General features: G+C 39.4%; 1 protein-coding gene across 1 annotated transcript in view; it reads right to left on the bottom strand.

Moving 5' to 3' along the window:
• Window positions 1-17,757, bottom strand: part of MOXD1 (monooxygenase DBH like 1) — an 87,098-nt gene that overhangs the window by 9,930 nt on the left and 59,411 nt on the right. The window contains exons 5-10 of the mRNA XM_045805541.2: window positions 12,226-12,405; window positions 11,839-11,941; window positions 10,165-10,331; window positions 8,870-9,061; window positions 7,660-7,719; window positions 2,370-2,512 (exon numbers count right to left, since the gene is read on the bottom strand). Of these exons, the coding sequence (XP_045661497.2) occupies window positions 2,370-2,512; window positions 7,660-7,719; window positions 8,870-9,061; window positions 10,165-10,331; window positions 11,839-11,941; window positions 12,226-12,405 (845 nt within the window). The remainder of the gene's footprint in view (window positions 1-2,369; window positions 2,513-7,659; window positions 7,720-8,869; window positions 9,062-10,164; window positions 10,332-11,838; window positions 11,942-12,225; window positions 12,406-17,757) is intronic.

The following is a 17,757-nucleotide window of genomic DNA, read 5'->3' on the forward strand; positions in this document are numbered from 1 at the left end:
ATATTTTGGAAAAAAAGTAGATCATAACTACATGCTACTTCAGTGAGTGCATTTGACCACATTCTCATGACATGTTTTTTAATTCTCTCCTTAACCATAGCCCCTCAAAAATCTATGTGTACCTTTCACCCCATTATATCAGTCTCTTTCATTTTGAAAAGTCTTTTTCTTTTTTTAAGATTTTATTTATTTATGTGACAGAGAGACAGCCAGCGAGAGAGGGAACACAAGCAGGGGGAGTGGGAAAGGAAGAAGCAGGCTCATAGCAGAGGAGCCCAATGTGGGGCTCGATCCCAGAACGCCGGGATCATGCCCTGAGCTGAAGGCAGACGCTTAACAACTGCGTTACCCAGGCGCCCCTCATTTTGAAAAGTCTTAATCAGTAGAAAATTCTTCCTTATATTAAAACAAAATCTATGCTCCAAAATTTCTACCAGCCACCCTAATTCTTCTCTGTGGTGTTGCTAAGATTGAATAAAATCCTTTTTTCTACGTTGACCTTAACATATTCAAAGCAGAACTTTCCATTTCTGCTTCAAATGTTTCCCTACAGCACTCACACATCACCATTTTTTCTTTCCTCCTCTTTTTCCCTCGTCACATTCCTGAGATGCCATCAACCAGTGGGTCCAGTGTGTGTTACTGTGAGAAGGCAACCTGCTTGTAATCATTTCTCATCAGCTCAACTGCCACCATCTTGGTCCCGGACGCGTTCACCTCGCAACTGGCCGATCACCAGTCTCCTGGTTGGTATTATTTTTCCAATCTGATCCTCCTAGAGTCCTTTCTCAATTCAGTAGCCAAATCAACTTTGTCTCTATCCTACGATGGTTTCTCTTTGCACTTAAAACCCGAAGTTTTTATGTCGCCTATAAAGTCCTACATGATCTTTATGTCCCCTGTAACATCCCTCTTGCTGTCAGACCTCTTCATTTACCCTCTCCCGTATTTCTCTCTGTTCCAGCCAAACTCGCCTTCTTGCTGTTACTCGAACACGCTACGATCATACCCACTGTAAGGTCATTACATTGGCTCTTCGCTCTGCAAAGAGTACACTTGATATCTTTCCATGGCTGGCTCCTCACCACAGAGGTCTCTGCTCAAACATCACCTCCTGCCATGGATTGAATGTTTGTGTCCTCCTCACCCCCAAATTCATATATTGAAATCCTAACATTCAAAGTGATGGTATTAGGAACTGGGGTCTTATGCCCTCGTGGGATTAGTGCCATCCCAAAAGCAGCTTGAGAAAGCTCCCTACCTCCCTCTGCCACGTGGGGTAACAGTTAGAAGATGGCCATCTATGAGAAAGAAAGTCCTCACCAGACACTGAATCTGCTGGCGCCTTGATCTTGGACTTCCCAGCCTCCTGAACTGTGAGCAATAAATTTCTGTTGTTTATAAGCTACTCTGTCTATGGTGCTACGTTACAGCGCCTGGACAGACTAAGACACCTTCCCAGAGAGGCATTTACCACCGTACTGACAACAGCTACATGCTTTCATTTTCATAACATCTACTGATACCTGAAATTTTATATTTATGTTATCACCCCTCCCCTCACTCTAGAATATAATCCCAAGAGGGCAAAAATAATATATACCTTGTTTATTATTTTATCATAAGTAGTTTCTATGAAGTGCAATTGTGCAGAGCGAGTGAACATAGTAGGCCTGAGAATTCCATCCTTAGAAATGCCTGTTTGGAAGGCTGACCTCTGGCTGGTGTCAGCGAACCTAAGTAGTAAACAATTTCCTATACTGGTATAAAACTGCCTCTAAATGAAGAGTGACTCATTCTGCCTCGACTATTTGTACAAACAATGCAATTTATGTTGACCATCTGCTTTCCTTCTAGGAGTCTAGATTTTAGTATTTACTAGGCAGAGGACACCTATGTAACCAGCCCTTAATAAAAACTCCCAGTACTGAGTCTCTCATGAGTATCTCTCGTTGACAACACGTCACGCATGTTGTCATTTTCCGATGCTAGGAGTGTTAAGTACATTCTGTGTGCGTGCACTTGGGAAGGTGCTTGGGTGCTTGCACTGGGTTTTCTCTGGACTTGGCCCATGTGCCTTTTCCTTTTCTTAATTTTTCTTCGTATTCTTTCCCTGTAATAAATATTAGCCATGAATACAATAATAGGCCGAATCCTTTAGGTCCTCTTAGAAAATCACTGAACCTGATGGGAGTCTTGGGGACCCTGGACATACCAACCAAGAAGCTCACGTTGTCACCCCAGCTAAAAATAAGTAAACAGAACAAGACTTCAGATAATTCCATAATGTGGTGATAAATCCAATACAAAAATGAATCTCATCCTTCTCTGAAGTATACTACCCCACTACGAAATTCATTTATACTTACGTGACTGGCCTATAGATCTCCTTAACGCCAATGAACTGAAGTTGTTCCATGATGTCTGGAATACTTGCACATCGAGTAAGATTAATTCTTGGGTAATAAAGAAGGTATGAGAGACACATTTCATTCCTGGTGCTTAATCCTCCCTGAAAATGAAGATATTTTATTTAGAAAAGTATACGTTCCACCAATTCCGACACTGAGAGCACACAAGCCACCAATGTCATACAGTTCCATCCAATACTGAAATGTAATAAATCTGAAAGCTGAGCAATAACATACCGACGATTTGGTTTTTAAGAAGGTAGAGACACATTGAAAAACCAATAGGATGATTTCCATCTCTTTAAAAGTTGCCTCTCTTAAACAACCTAATAATCTCTTTCAAGTTCTGTTCACATGATGTAAACTACCCTCCACAGTGAACATTTCAGAGGATTACGGGGAAGTTTGGTTAACGTGACACCAAACAGGTTGATGGAATCTTTGCCTGACTGCACTGAATTTTCTATAATCTCGTTGTCATGATATCAACATGATATAAACATCAGAAGACACCACAGAGAAGACAGATGTCACATTTTGAATCTAGGTAGTAAATTAGCTACTAAAAGTAAGAAGATCAAAGCTCCTCAGGAGAACAGAATCTAGAACTGTTACAACATATTATCTATAGTGTCACATTTTCAACCAAAAGTTATTAAACATAAAAAGAAATAGGAAACTATGATCTGCACTCAGAAAATAAAAAAAGTTACCAGGAGAAAGTGATTGTGAGAAGCTACGGATGCTGCATTTACCAAAACTTAAAAACAGTTAAAAATATGTTTAAATCCCTTGGGCTTCTGGGTGGCTCAGTCGTTAAGTGTCTGCCTTCAGCTCAGGGCGTGATCCCAGAGTCCTGGGATCGAGCCCCGCATCGGGCTCTCTGCTCTGCTGGGAGCCTGCTTCTTCCTCTCCCACTCCCCCTGCTTGTGTTCCCTCTCTCGCTGGCTGTCTCTCTCTCTGTCAAATAAATAAATAAAATCTTTTAAAAAAATGTTTAAAAAGTTAAAGAAAGATGCTCACGTAACTAAAGGCAAATATGTCAAAAATGAGTAAACAAATAGAGAATGACACCAGAGAGGAAAACATAAAAAAGAAGAAAATAGAAATTCTAGGGTTAAGCGTTACCATCATTGTATAAAAAATTCTCAGAATGTGTTTAACAGCAGATTTGAGATGGCAGAAGGATCAGTGACCTCAAAGATAGAATAGAAATTTTCCAATCCAAAGAACAGAGAAAGAAAAGGAAAAAGAAAAAAAAAGCCAAAGAAAGTGAAAATATACCAGAAAACAAGTCAAAATACGATATTAAGTGTTCCAACATATATGCAACCAGAGTTCCAGAATGAGAAAGAAGAAAGAAAAAGGTAGAAAAAATATTTGAAAAAATAATGGCCAAAATCTTCCCAAATTTAGTGAAAAAAAATTAACTTACAGACCCAAAAATCTCAACAAATGCCAAAGATAAATATGAAGAGAGCCATCTCTAGACACATCATAGTCATATAGTTGAAAGCCAAAGCCAAAGAGAAAATCTTGAAAGCAGCAAGAAAAAAATGACATGTCACATACAGGGGAACACTGATACAAATGACAGCTGACATTTCATCCTAAGTGATGGAAGTAACAAAAAGATATTGGGATTACATATTCAAGGGCTGCAGGGAAAAATAAATTAACCAAGAATTCTGTACCCAGCAAATCATCTGTTCTTCAAAAAATGAAGGTGAAAAACTTGGCAGTGTTGTTCATAGTTCTAAATTAATTCAGTGGCTAAAATGCAATGATTTTACAAGTTGCAAAACTATGTTTTGCACTTGATAAGCAAAGCACGATTGGGCAAAGGGAGAAGCTGAGGCTGCAAATGATGCCTCAGTAAAAATCATATTTAATTTATTCTTCAGCTGGGATGGCTATTTGGAGTGATACTAAATTGTAGGAAGGAAGCCGGGCATTTGTATCTTCCCATGAACCAGTCACCGGCTGCTTGCTGCCCCATTTCGGGGAGCATAACTTCAGGTGGGGCATTCCCTGATACCAAGGGCAATGCCCAGTGAATGACACGGTTGTGAGTTATCATCTGATATTTTCAGCGGCTGGGGTTTAGCTGTGCTGGCCAGTAGCCAGGCAGACCACCAGATATACACTAAAATAATAATGTATGACATCCGAGGTAAAATATTTCATGTGAACAAAATCCTACATAAGGCACGAGACAAATAAAATCAACACCAGTGGACTGACCGTACGCTGTGCTCATTTTTAATTCCCTCTTCCCCATCCTAACTGAAGATGAGGATTATCTTACTCTTTTATTTATCATTCTATTGCTTCTCAAACCCTTTCGTTCTGTTCATTGATGTATGTACCCATCCCTAAACAATATTTTCATTTTGTATGTTCTACAGCTTAGACGCATGACATCGTACCACCCACGGTCTGCTTAACTTGCCCTTTTTGTTCTTCTGATACATTCTTGTTAACATATGTGGCTTTAATGCATTAATTTTCACAGGTGTGTACTACATATATATTCTATGGACATATTATATTGTATTTATTTGTTCTCTTTTTGATAAATAGTTGAGCTGCCCCCAACTTTGTGTTCTCGTGTTGTTACATGTTACTGTGAATATTTTACATATTTCTCTCCTGGAACTCTTCCTGCAAAAGGAACCTTAAGATGAAATCCTCACAGGAATGGAAGTGGGTAGAGCATCTATGAATCTCCAGCTTTCAGATGATGTCATGCTTTTCCCCAAAGTGGTTTTATAAGTTTACACTTCGCGGTGTGTGAGGACGCCAGTTTTAGAACATTGGAATTGCAATTTTAAATATTGCCAAACTGATGGGTAAAAATATCTCATTCTGGTTTATATTTGCATGATCCTGATCTCAAATGAAATTGAACATCCTTTCCTATGTTTATTATCTATTTGGGCTTTTATTTCTGTGAAATGTTTGTGTCTGTTCCTGTTTTTCTATGGTCTGTTTGTCTTACATTACTGATTTATGGAATTTCTTTTATATGCTGGATACTAATGCGTTATTAATCCATGTATTGCATTTTTTTTCCAGTTTCAAACTTGTATTTTGCTTACTTAATAGTGCTTTTTGGTAACCAAAGGATTTCAAGTAGCCAAATTCATCCATCTTTTATAGTTCATGCTTTTTATAAGTTCTTACTACCCCAACATCATAAAAATATATTCATATATTTTGCTCCCAATAGTTTTAAGATTTTGCTTTTCACATTTAAATATGTAATCTACCGGGAATTGACTTGTTTGTGTATTGTATACCCAGTTGTGCTAGCATTCTTTAATGGAAAGTCCATTTTTTCCCACTTAAATGGATACCATGTCTATTCTAAACCAGGTTTCCTTATAGGGGGTTTGTAGGTCAGTTTCCAGGATTCCTATTATGTACCACTATTCTAATTCTGAACCCAAATACACTATTGATCGCCATAGCTTTAAAAGAAGCCTTCATATCCAATAGCTTGTCTCCATCTTTTACTTTTTAGTAGTGTCTGCCTATTATTAACCCTTTGCTCTTCTGTGTAGACTTCAGAATCAACTTGCTCCATATAAAAGCTAAAACTGTAAACTTTTTAGAAATATGAAAAAAATAAGAGAAAATCTTCACAGCTATGGCTGGGCAAAGATTTCTTAGTTAGGATACCAGAATCTCAAATCATAAAATCTCTCTTAATTTTTTTTACTGGAATTATATCAAATGTATAGGCCAATTTGAATAGAAGATTATCTTTATTTTATGGAGCCTTCTCTCCATGAACACAGTATCTCTTCATTTCTTTAGGTGTACTATAATGTTTTGCAAATAATGATTTATAATTTTTTTCCATGGAGATAAAACGCATCTAATGTTAGATTTTATTTCTATAGAACTTAGAGGTTTAAAGTGCATTTTCTTGAGATAGTTTTTTTTTTAAAGATTTTATTTATTTATTTATTTATTTGACAGAGAGAAAGAGCATAAGCAGAGGGAGGGGCAGAGAGAGAGGGAGAAGTAGACTCCCTGCTGAGCAGGGAGCCCATTGCCATGCAGGGCTCCAACCCAGGACCCTGGGATCATGACCTAAGCCAAAGACAGATGCTTAACCGACTGATTCACCCAGACGCCCCAAGATAGTTTCTTATATACTAAAATACAGTTAGTTTTAGATATCAATTTTGAGGAGGTTTTTTGATGTAGCAAATTATATCTACGAGTAATGTGTTTTGCTTCTTTGCTTCTTCCTTTCTGAGCCGTATGTCTCATTTTTTTCCTTTTCCAGTACAATGTTGAATGGAAATGATGATAATAAATATCTTTGTCTTCCTCCTCATATTAAAGCAATACTTCTAATATTTCAAGTTATTTGATATTTGCTACAGATTTTTCATAGCTAAGCTTTATCTGGTTAAGGCAATTCTCTCCTATTCCTGGTTTGTAAAATGTTCTTTTCTTATGACTGACTTAAATCTTATGAAGGCTTTTTTCTACCCCTATTGACCTGATCACATGTCTTTTTCCTTCAATCTCTTAATGTAGAGTGGTATTAATATATTTTCTGTTTGAAACCAATTTACATTCCCTAGCTAAGCCCAAATTGGTCCTAACATTACATTTTTATATAATGTAGAATTTGGTTTGCCAGTACTCCATCAAAGATATTTCCATCGGGTGCATGTTGTTGACCTCTTTCATACTGTCATTATCAATTTTTAGTATTAAGATTGTGCTAACTTTATAAAATGAGTTGGTGGGGCGGTATTCCCTGGGAGAAACCATGTACGGCACGAGTGGTCTATTTCTTGAGTGTTTGTCAGGACTCTTCAGGAAATCTGTTGGGACCAAATTTCTCTTTGGGTCAGAAGCTCTAAGGTCATACAATTCATTCTTCCTTTTGAAGTCTTGATTCATCGAAGTCCAGACTCAAGCAGATGGTCATTTGCGACCACAGGTATTTAATTAATATGATTTGGGGAGGAAAAACTAAAGGACTAGGATAGCTTTTCATGAAAGGGTCACTAAACTATAGTGTAAATATTGCTGTAGAATCATTAGTTAATCTGATAAAATGCGAAAATAGCTCTGATTTCACTTTTATGATGTTTCATGCTCATGACATTCAGGAATTTTGCCTCCAAATGGGAATGCTTTTTGCTTTTTCTCCTCTAAAATGAAAGTTTATTCCTCCTTCTCCACAAATGAATTTTAATAAAAATAAAGATTTTCTTACCCAAGTCATCCGGACTCTATCTTTTGTGTTGTAACGACACTCAGTAATTAGATTATCTCCCTAAAACATTAAAAAAAAAAAGCTTTCAGATTAGGGTTTTAGGCTGTCTTATGTATCTAATACATTTGTAGGCCAATAGTTTTATTTGCTGTGAGCAGATTCATTAAAAAAATTTGATCCAGGGGAACTGTGATCTACTTAATTCTAAGACTGCTAGTATAATAAACAAGCAAACAAACAAAAAGGTTCTCTCAGGCCAGACTCCACCACGTTCCAGCTGCATGACCTTAGGTAAGGAAAAGAATTATCTGGGCACAATTTATTTATTTAAAAAATAACTATATAAAATAGCTGTTATTTTGCACAGCTTTGTGAAGCAATTAAATGACATAACATGCATTTAGTTCTTAGTGCAGATTAAACACTTCGTACATGTTAGCCATAGATATGAGTTATCGTGATTCCCTCTTCATTTATATTATTTTCTTTAAAGGTCTTTAGTCACATCTTTATTTCTTCACAACAGAATTGTGAAGCAAAGTAATAGTTATTATTCCAATGTTTTCTAACCTTTGGAACAATTCAGCATACACAGAAAATCATGTTTTTTACAGCTCACCACTCAGGGAAGTGGACAGGCTATTCATGGGCCAGAGGCAGCTTGTGCTGGGTGCTGGTCCCTAGATTTGATCTCCCTGGCCCACTACTCAGAAGGCTCACGGATCAGTATCTCAACACACTGTCCTTCCACAACCCCAAGTATTGTTGCAAGCTGGATAATTAGCTCTGTTTGAAACCTTTGTCAAATGAAAGAATTATCCTTATTTTCATTTTTACTGAAATCAGACATCCCAAAACTCTCCTATGGTATAAAAAAAAATCTCTGATTTTTGCATCACCAGAATTGCAACCCAAAAGTTTACTGGAAATTCAAGTAAGAGTACTGTTTGGTACTCAGAATCCAAATTATTCTTTTCTTTTTAAATCAACAACTTGAGTTGCCCCTGGGAATGGTAAGAAAAGTGAGTTTTGATTTTGGAAATCAGATCCAACACATTCCGCCTGGGTTGCACACCACCCACGGTGGGTGGCTTCAAGAATGGCAGTACGATGAGCAACTCACTTTACTGGGAGAAAACCTCGCTAAATCGCAGTGGATAGATGCCTTGACTTTTCTAAGATTCAGTGAAAAAGAACAAAACAGGCATACTGGTAAGATTGTTTGTTCTTCCTTTAGATACTGAAACTCCTGGAAATTGAAGTCAAAGTCGTCATCATAAGCCAGTAATCTCATTTCCTCCCCTTTGCGAAAATGACGGAGCCTGATGCCCCTGCCAGCCAGGTGAGCATGGAGAAGAACAGCAAACACATGGATTCCACTTGGCTTTTCAGCTTCCAGAGCCTACAGGCGGGGCACGCAGAGGAAGACACGATTAGTCCAAACAAACACATGTTCAGACAGTTCACCATAAAAGAGACTTGGAGGGACAACTGAGAAGAAAATCTAAAGCAATTTAAGTAAATGCTTGAGCAGCCAAACATTTTGAATTTGGATTTTTCGTGACTTATTCCTAGCAGTGTTATCTTTGTGAAGTAACATTTGTGGGCTTAAAAGAAAGGGACCTAATGCTTACTGAGGACCTACCAGACCACTCCTAAATGTTATCTTTCTTTTTCCTTCTTTTAGGAGGTAAAGAGTCAATCAAAGCTCCTGGCAAAAAGATTCCAGTAACCTGTAAATAGAAACTTTTAAAAGGAGAAATGATTCCCACTTTCCGAGGTAAGAAAATCAGGTGGAAGAGTGGAATTACATCAATTGCCTGTGGTCCTACAGCTAGTAAATGATGTCATGGCAATTTGAATCATGGTCTAAATAACTCAAAGGGCATAATCTTTCCACTTCATCAGTCTGCCATCTGTCTACAATACAATAGCTTATAATTTATAAGGAATATGATCCATGTTGAAATATGTTTATTTAAGGAAAAGGATTGTAAACGGAAGTAGCCAATATTAAATACTTTCATGTGTTTTTTCTTATCCAATGTGCATTTTTATGTTAGGTACTCTTGCTCTTTGGTTTGAGTAGGAAGGAAACTCTAAAGCAGAGGAAAGGAGGAAAAAAACTTAAATGAATAATGGAAAAAACAAATATGGATAAAAGGTGAAGTCGAGAAATGAAAAAGAGACCACACAAACCAAGGTAGAAATTGTAAAAGATAACATAAAGTGTTGAATATGAAAAAAAAAAAAAACAACAACCCAGAGGAGGTAGGTCAGGAAGGAAAACATCCTGGAAGTTATTCTTGTCCAGAATTCTACTCTTACAGCCTTCAAGATTTAAAAAAGCAGTCAAAGTTCTTGCCACAATGATAAATAATGGCTTTACAGTGTGACTACAAGAAAAAGATTAATAATAACAAGCACAGGATTTTCCAAACATAGTTTTCCAAGAGCACTGATGAATCTATGACTAGCAGCTCACAGACCTGATACTCCACATACCTCTTCCAGGCATTCCAGAGTGCAGTGGCCCTCAGACCGGAATTCAGGCATCCCTGGAGGGATGGTGTGGAAGAGGCTTACCCAGAGGCCAGCCTCAATCACCCCAGCATCGTACTTCCTTATATCTGTCGTATGAAATAACCTCAGTCCAGAATTATCTATTAAGCCTGGAGTAAGAGCATATAATTAAAAGTGAGTTTGAGTTCTTAAAAAAAAAAAAAGTTCTCCATATTCGGTTGAAATGGATTTATTAATTTTCCTTAAAATCTCATAAGGGAAAGAATTACAAGTAAAGATTAATAGAAGACAACATTCAGTTTCACAAACAGCAATTAAAACATAAGTCTCCATATTGTCTGCAAGCAGTTTTGACTTATACAGTATACCATGGGAGAAACCGTATACTAGTGTATCAGTGTTGTCTAGCTGATATATTCCACACTGATCTAACATAAAGACAGACAGAAGGAAAATTCTAAAGTCATTCATTAGAATATAGAAGAACTCAACAAAAGCCTTATTTTATATTGTTTTCAGGTAAAGTTCAGTAACATTTCCATAGAGGTAGAAGCCCCTTGGTTTAGAAACCACCTGCTGATAGAATAAACTACTGATGATTAATTTTCTTTATAGTTTGCCACCATTCTTTTAATCACTCAGCGAACAGTCATTCAATCAACAAAAAATATTCGGAATCCATTATATGACTAGAAAGCACGACAATAGGCATGCAGGGATGAAAGGTGAGTAAGACACATTCCTTGCTGAGACGGTTATAGTAAGGAGGGAGAGAATGAGTCCCAACCCCTTCATAAATTTGTCCCACTGACTTTGAAACTAATTGACTCCTTTCTGCAGGGCTGACTTACCTACCTGTGATTACCAAATTGACAGTTGGGAACCACTGGCACATACATAATTTTATATTAATTGGTGTGATTATTTTTAGTTTCTCTTTCTCACTACACTATAATTTCCACCCGGTTTGGTGTGTTTTTCACTCACGTTATATCGTTAAGCACAGACCGGAGACATAGTCGGTGCTCAGTATTTGCTAAATAATTGCACAAATCAGTGTAAAAGAATAACTTTGAGTTACTTCTGTTGAGAACTTTGTATTGACTCTTTCAACTTTCTGGTTTTGGAATATTACATAAGTAGGTTTAGAAAAGTAGATTCAGGAATCAAATGTAAGTACAAAACCTCTTCATTTCAAAATCATATTACACAATGTCACTGCATAAATATTTCTGGAGCATATTTATGGTTTTCCTATTGCACAACAAGATATTAATATTTTCTAGTATGATGAATGATAGCTTTTCATATGTGCAGTTAGAAAATGTTTCATAAGCACCATGTTTTGGGAACTAATTTATATCACAAGGAGAAAAATCTATTATCCTGCTTCTTGGAAAGTAGGATGCAAATTGTTTTTTGAAGATCAGTGACCACAGGTGTCCATTTTCCCTGGTTCAGTGCTGATTAATCACTGTTGTTCCAGTGTAATTTTTAATAGTATCTTCTTTCACTCTAGAAGGTATCCTAATTCGGATGACAAATGTATAGGTTAATTATTTCTAACACTGAATGCTAGTTTATTTCAACCATGTTAAGAGAGGACTTACAAAACTTTAAAAAATCACAGATAAAACATACGAAGAATAAACTTACCCTCCTTGTATGTTGGATTGTCATAATGGACTTCCAGGAGCACATAACAAGGATCGAACGGAGTGCCAAGGGATAACCCAACATGAGGTGGATAGGAAAAACCCTGAATAAGGAAAATTCCATGAGACGTGCCCTATGAACATCCCCAAAAGTTCTATTCCACTCCCAAACCAACCATTCTCAAAGATATGTCAACATTCTGGAACTCCATAATCTAGAGTGGGTATAACAAAATGGCTTAAGGAGAGAATGGCTTCCAACGGGAAGAAAAATAAGCCACCCTCATATCAGAAATAATGTACAGAGCTTCACGTATAAGTATTAGAACCGTAGGGGAAAAAACATGATCCACGAATGGTGTCCCATCTCGGTCATCATTGGTCCCACCTCTCCACCAATGGCCCAGGCAAAAATAACGGTCTCGCAGGTGAGGAAGGCATCAGGCATGTTGGGGTGGTAGCACTCGTGGCCGTAGTCCAGAACGCTGTCGTTAAAGCTGCTGCTGCACTGATAGAGCAGGATGTGGTGGACCAGACTCTCGTGGCCTCTCTGTATCACTGGCTCCACCTGAACAAGCACACAGGAGAGAGGGTGCCATGAATCAAACCGCCCTACAGCCCCTGCGGTGAGCAGGAAACCAGCATAAACGACGATCAGGTTTTCAAAGGAATCGTGCTCTCAACTATGTAATGGTTATGATGTGATTCAAAAACAATTTGTTCTGGAGAAGATAACAATGATGATGACGGTAATGACGGCAACGGCAAAGATGAGATAACCATGGGGTGCCTGGGTGGCTCAGCCGGCTGAGTATCTGGCTCTTGGTTTCATCTCAGGTCATGATCTCAGGGTCTGGACATCAGGTCTCACGGTGGGATCCTGACTCAGTCGGGAGTCCGCTGGAGGTTCTTTCCCTCTGACCCTTCCCCCACTCATGCACACGCGCTCTCTCTCAAAGAAATAAGTAAATCTTAAAAAAAAAAAAAAGAGGACGAGATAATGCTTTCCTCCAAGAATCATAGGATTTATTGATCCGTTTGGGTTTTGAACTCACATTTGTTTTCCTTATTCTGTGTGGCAGCTGTTTCAAAGCCTGCTTTCTTCTAGGCGACTTTGCCCTTGGTTCCCTTCCCTCTTTTTTCTTTTCTTTTCTTTTTTTTTTCACCACATTAAAAAAAAAATCAAGGCTGTAAATAGACATAAACTCCTCCAGTCTCCCTCTTTTCCATCTTAAAATATTATCTTTATCCATCCTTATTGAAGGTGATAGATGTCTCATTCGTCTGTTATCTATCTACCAATCATCTATCATCTATCCATTATCTATCTATCTATCATCTATCTATCTATCTATCTATCTATCTATCTATCTATCTATCATCTATTTGTCTGGTGCTAAGTATAGTGCTGGACACAAAGTAGGGCTCAATAATGGATATTTTTATTTTAGTGATTAAAACTGAATTCTAATAAGAATCTTACTATTAGAATTTGGGAGAGAAAACAACTTTGTAGTGATGTGCTCCTGTGACACTGCTCAAATTAGGAGAGGAAAAGTAGAAACCAGTGAACAGAGAATGAGCGGTCAAGTTGGTTCTCATACTGACAGCACAATGCATGTGAACATGTTCCTTCCGTTGTCCCTCCTGTGAGTTCCCTTCATAATCCCTGCCCACCTTGGCCCGGGGAACTCAGAAGCAGCTAAGCGCATCCAGAGGTCCCCAAGTGCCTTACCTGCAGGGGAAGTGCAGGGTTCTTTGAAACCTCCATACATCTGCTAAAGAAGCCCTGGTGTGTCCCCAAATTTCCAAGACTTTACCTGCCTTAGAGCTCAACGCCTTTGCCTTTATCCCTAACTACTCAAAGGCAGGCAAATGCATTTTGAAACCCTTGCTTGTTCTCTGCTTTAGACATGCATATAAAGATAACATGCTTTTAGCTATTCTCTCACAAAACTTTCCATTTTGATTTTCTACATAGTTATTCTTTCTTTCTCCCTCTCTTTTTTTTAATCAGAAAATGGAAGCAGCCGCCCAGGGAAATGGTACGTAGTAGGCAGAGATCTGAATAGGCAGCCGGGGGTTCCACTTTATAATCCAGCTTGCCTTTGTGTTGCACTGTGAGTCATGCCACGGCTAACCCTCACGTGCATTTCTAACATCACATTCACAGACACGACATCGCACATGGCTTTGTTTGCACTTGTCTCATCTCTAAAGGACCGCGCACCCTGAAGGCAGAAACTATTTTCTGTTTTGCTTGAAAATGACAGTTATTGTTCGGGCAAGGTTGCGTAATACCTCGCACAGAAGGGTAACCCAGGGTTTCCATCAGACTGTAGCTCCACACCTCGCTGGAGCTCTCTCGGGAGATTTCACTGATTTGGGCAGCTCAGCACTCCAAGGGAGATGGGGCACCGCTAGGATGTCCACTGGAAAAGAGGGACAGGAGACATGTTTGCGAAGTGCCTTCTCAGTTGAGGCAGGACCTGCAGGCTGTGCTGAGCTCCACACGGGTCCAGAGAGGAGCCCTTAGGGCAAAGGAGAGCTGGCTGTTGCCCAGGCAGCTACAGAAGGCAATGGCCTTCATCGAGGCACAGCGAGAGAGAGCTGAGAGTGTGCATGTGGAATATATTTATTAAGCTGGGTGGTGCCTGCCTTTAAGGGGCTTCACGTCAACTTCTTGAAAGAACCTTTTAGGAGCAAGTGCTTTTTTTTTTTTTTTTTTTTTTTTTTTTAAATAGAGTAGGTGCTGAAACCAACACCAAGCTTCCAAGCTACCAATGCATTCTAGGACTATTACTATTCCCAGAATGTATTTTATTTAGCACCTACTCTACTATCTGCCAGCCACTGGATTCATCATTTCGTTTAATATTGACAACTATCTATCAGGTTAACGTTATTGACTCCATTTTACAGATGAGAAAACTGAGACTCAGAGGATTAGGCAACAAGCCCCAAGTACCACAGCTAGGAAACGGTAGATGGGGATTTGAGACTAGGCCGGACTGACCCCAAAGTCAGTACTCTCCCAGCTGCAACATGTCATTGCGGGAGATGCGTCAGGCCCTGGAAGCTTCTGCCAGGGAGAGGGAAGATGAAGCCTTATGTCTGGGGGGAGGGGGTAGTCTCCTGCCCTCCTTGCCACCCCACTCCAAGCGTCCCTTGGCCCTTAGGGAGACGAGACTGATGGTGGCCTTTTGATATGTTCTTTCCTAAGAAGAGCAAAGAACAAGATCTCTCTTCAAAACCTGGTGTGGTCTTCAAAGAGAATTAAATTGTAATCTGACCTCCAGATTACAAACTGAGGGGACAGCCTGCAAGTTTTTCCCAAGAAAAAAATACATTCATAAGATAACAAGGAAATTTTCTGCATGCAAAACTGAGCACTGTTCATAGGAGAAAATATGAAAGCTTGGAAGAAGCAAAGCTCTTGGCTAAACGGAAAGGATGTGAGAGATGAAAGTACAAACAAAGAAAGAGAAGTGAGAATAACTATTGAAAGAAGGCGCCGCGAATATCAGAGGAAAAAATGCAGGTTATCAAACTCCTGAAGAATAGAAGAATTTCTGGAGCAGGAATTTTAAGATGACCGTGTGGCATAGTTAAGTGAAACCCCAAGGATATTCCTAGGGGTAGGCATACCCTATTCAGGGCAGGGGACACGTTTCAAGGAGCGAGAAAGTCTTGACCAGAGTGGGGCTGGCTCTCTTGGTGCCCCACACGGAGTAGAATGCCCCACAAGCTTCCCGTCATGCTTACAGGGCAGAGTGACGCCAGTGCCCTGCTACCAATCCCAGAAAAAGACTGCTGCTCTTTATCCGCTGCTTCCTCCAGCCATTCTGCAAGCCTTGCAAGCGGTCACAGCACACGTGGTGCCCTGTTCCTTAGCCCAAGCACGGCTGAGGCTGAGAGGGGACAGCGCCGTGCGCAGATGGAGAGAGCAGTCCTCCGCGACACATCCTTCTTGTAGCTGGAAGGCAAGCATCACTCTTCCTTGTGTATTCGGGAATCGTCTGCGCAAGAAAGACTCCTCCTTTCGCATCATGGCATCGTTTGAAATAATCATCTAATTTTTAGATTAAAAATATTTCTGAGACAAATAAGGCTGTAGTGAATCGCTGCTTCTAAGGGGCAGCACTTAAACAGGGTGACTTATTTTGGTTCCTTCAGAGATGTCCCAATATTATCCCAAACGAGATGGGAATGCCAAAAGTTGCCTCTGTTCAAAAAAAAATACGAAGCTTATAAAAATTGTCAGAGAAGGTCATGGCAACATAAGGTATACAGATGTGGATAAATGGGTATTTCTGAGACTGGAACAAGCATTTAAGTTTACTTTTGTTTTAGGCTGGCTATATGACTGCAGAAGAAATAAATAAAAAGGAACAGAAAGTAGTGCATACGGAAGTGGGTGGCCATGGCACCAACAGCTGATGACGTATTAAACCGTGTTACTGATTCCTATGTTCTCGTACACAGGTGGGATTTACAGACCAGAACAGATGGGAGTTACTTACACCCACCTTCACATGCATTAGAAGCCAGGCAAGGATGGCCTGGCACCTGTGGATTATCTGTTAGCCCCCATGCACAGCAAAGGAACAGTCTAGAAAAGAAATCACAGATGGAATGGGGATGAGGGGGAAGTTTTCAACCTAAAGGATTTATAAGAGCAAAAGAGTCTCCAGTTAGTTCAAGTAACTGAAACTTTGGGTTACTCTTGAGAGGACTTAGCAGTATAAAAGAAAACAAGAAAAAAAGACAGCAGCTAAGCATAGCCAAGACCAAAGTGGAAATTAACATCGACTATAAAACGGAACCTGGGAATTGAAAAGCCCCAAATATTGCACTGTTCTCATGACTTGTTGTCTCCTCTTACCCTCTTTATCCAGATCGGTATATCTAGCATAATCCCTGCCACACACAGACTGCTTAATAACTATTTATTGAATGGAAATGAAGTCTTTCCATGAAGCTTTTCCATCAAAAAGACTGAGTCAAATTCATTGCCTCTGAATTTCTTGATTGTCTCAATGCCAGGGACCTACCCTGCATCTCACTTCTAGCAACCCAATCCCACTGTCCCACCCTGCACTGAAAACCACCCAGAACTGTGCTCCTTCTGAAACTCTGTTTCTGTCCCTCTTTCCTGCTCTGTTGGTTCTTTCACACTTGGCCAGTCTCTCAACCTCCTACTTCTTCCCAGGAGGCTCCCTGAAACGACTTGTGCACCAGCCCCTCACAATTGACCCTCACGACTGTGGTGATCGATTCTGTGATCTTCCCCTTCTGATCCTCCACTTGGGATACTGAAGATAATTTCACAACTATTCATATAAGAGCTCAAAGGTCATGATTCAAATTTGTGCCTCCATGCATCAGTCTTTCTTTATTTTGCTCCTTGTTCTGTTCCTTGGCTAAGGATGCAGGAGACAAGTTTCAGAAAATGAAAGCACTTTGCTCCCATGGTGAACCTTTTAAAATCTATGTATCGCCCCTAATCAGTCTTGGTAAATGACTCAATTGTTTTGGTAAGAGAGGTAAGAATTTCTCCTTACTTGGTAGCTGCATGAGGGCAGAGTTGGACACAAAAGGATTGGGGAAAAATTTTTTTAATTATATAAAATAATGAAATGATCCAGACTCTTACTTGGTGTGACCTTGTTCTATAGAATAGAAAGAGATGGGGGTAAGACAAAGAGCTTCTAAGTGTGTCCGAATTCCTTAGAACCTAGAACTAAGGCACTATTTCAGAATAGGAGGTAAAAAAAAAAAAAACCTCTTCATGGAAATGTTTATTATCCTTCTGTCATTAAATGTTTGGGGTCCTTGACAAAACTGTGCCTGCCTGATGGTCTTTCACCAACCCCTACTGGGAAGAGGATTCTGTTCCAAAACGACTTCTCCAAAAAGC

The sequence above is a fragment of the Ursus americanus genome, chromosome 11, assembly GCF_024610735.1.
Source record: "Ursus americanus isolate L20-20 chromosome 11, mUrsAme1.1.p, whole genome shotgun sequence".
Classification (NCBI taxonomy): Eukaryota; Metazoa; Chordata; class Mammalia; order Carnivora; family Ursidae; genus Ursus; species Ursus americanus.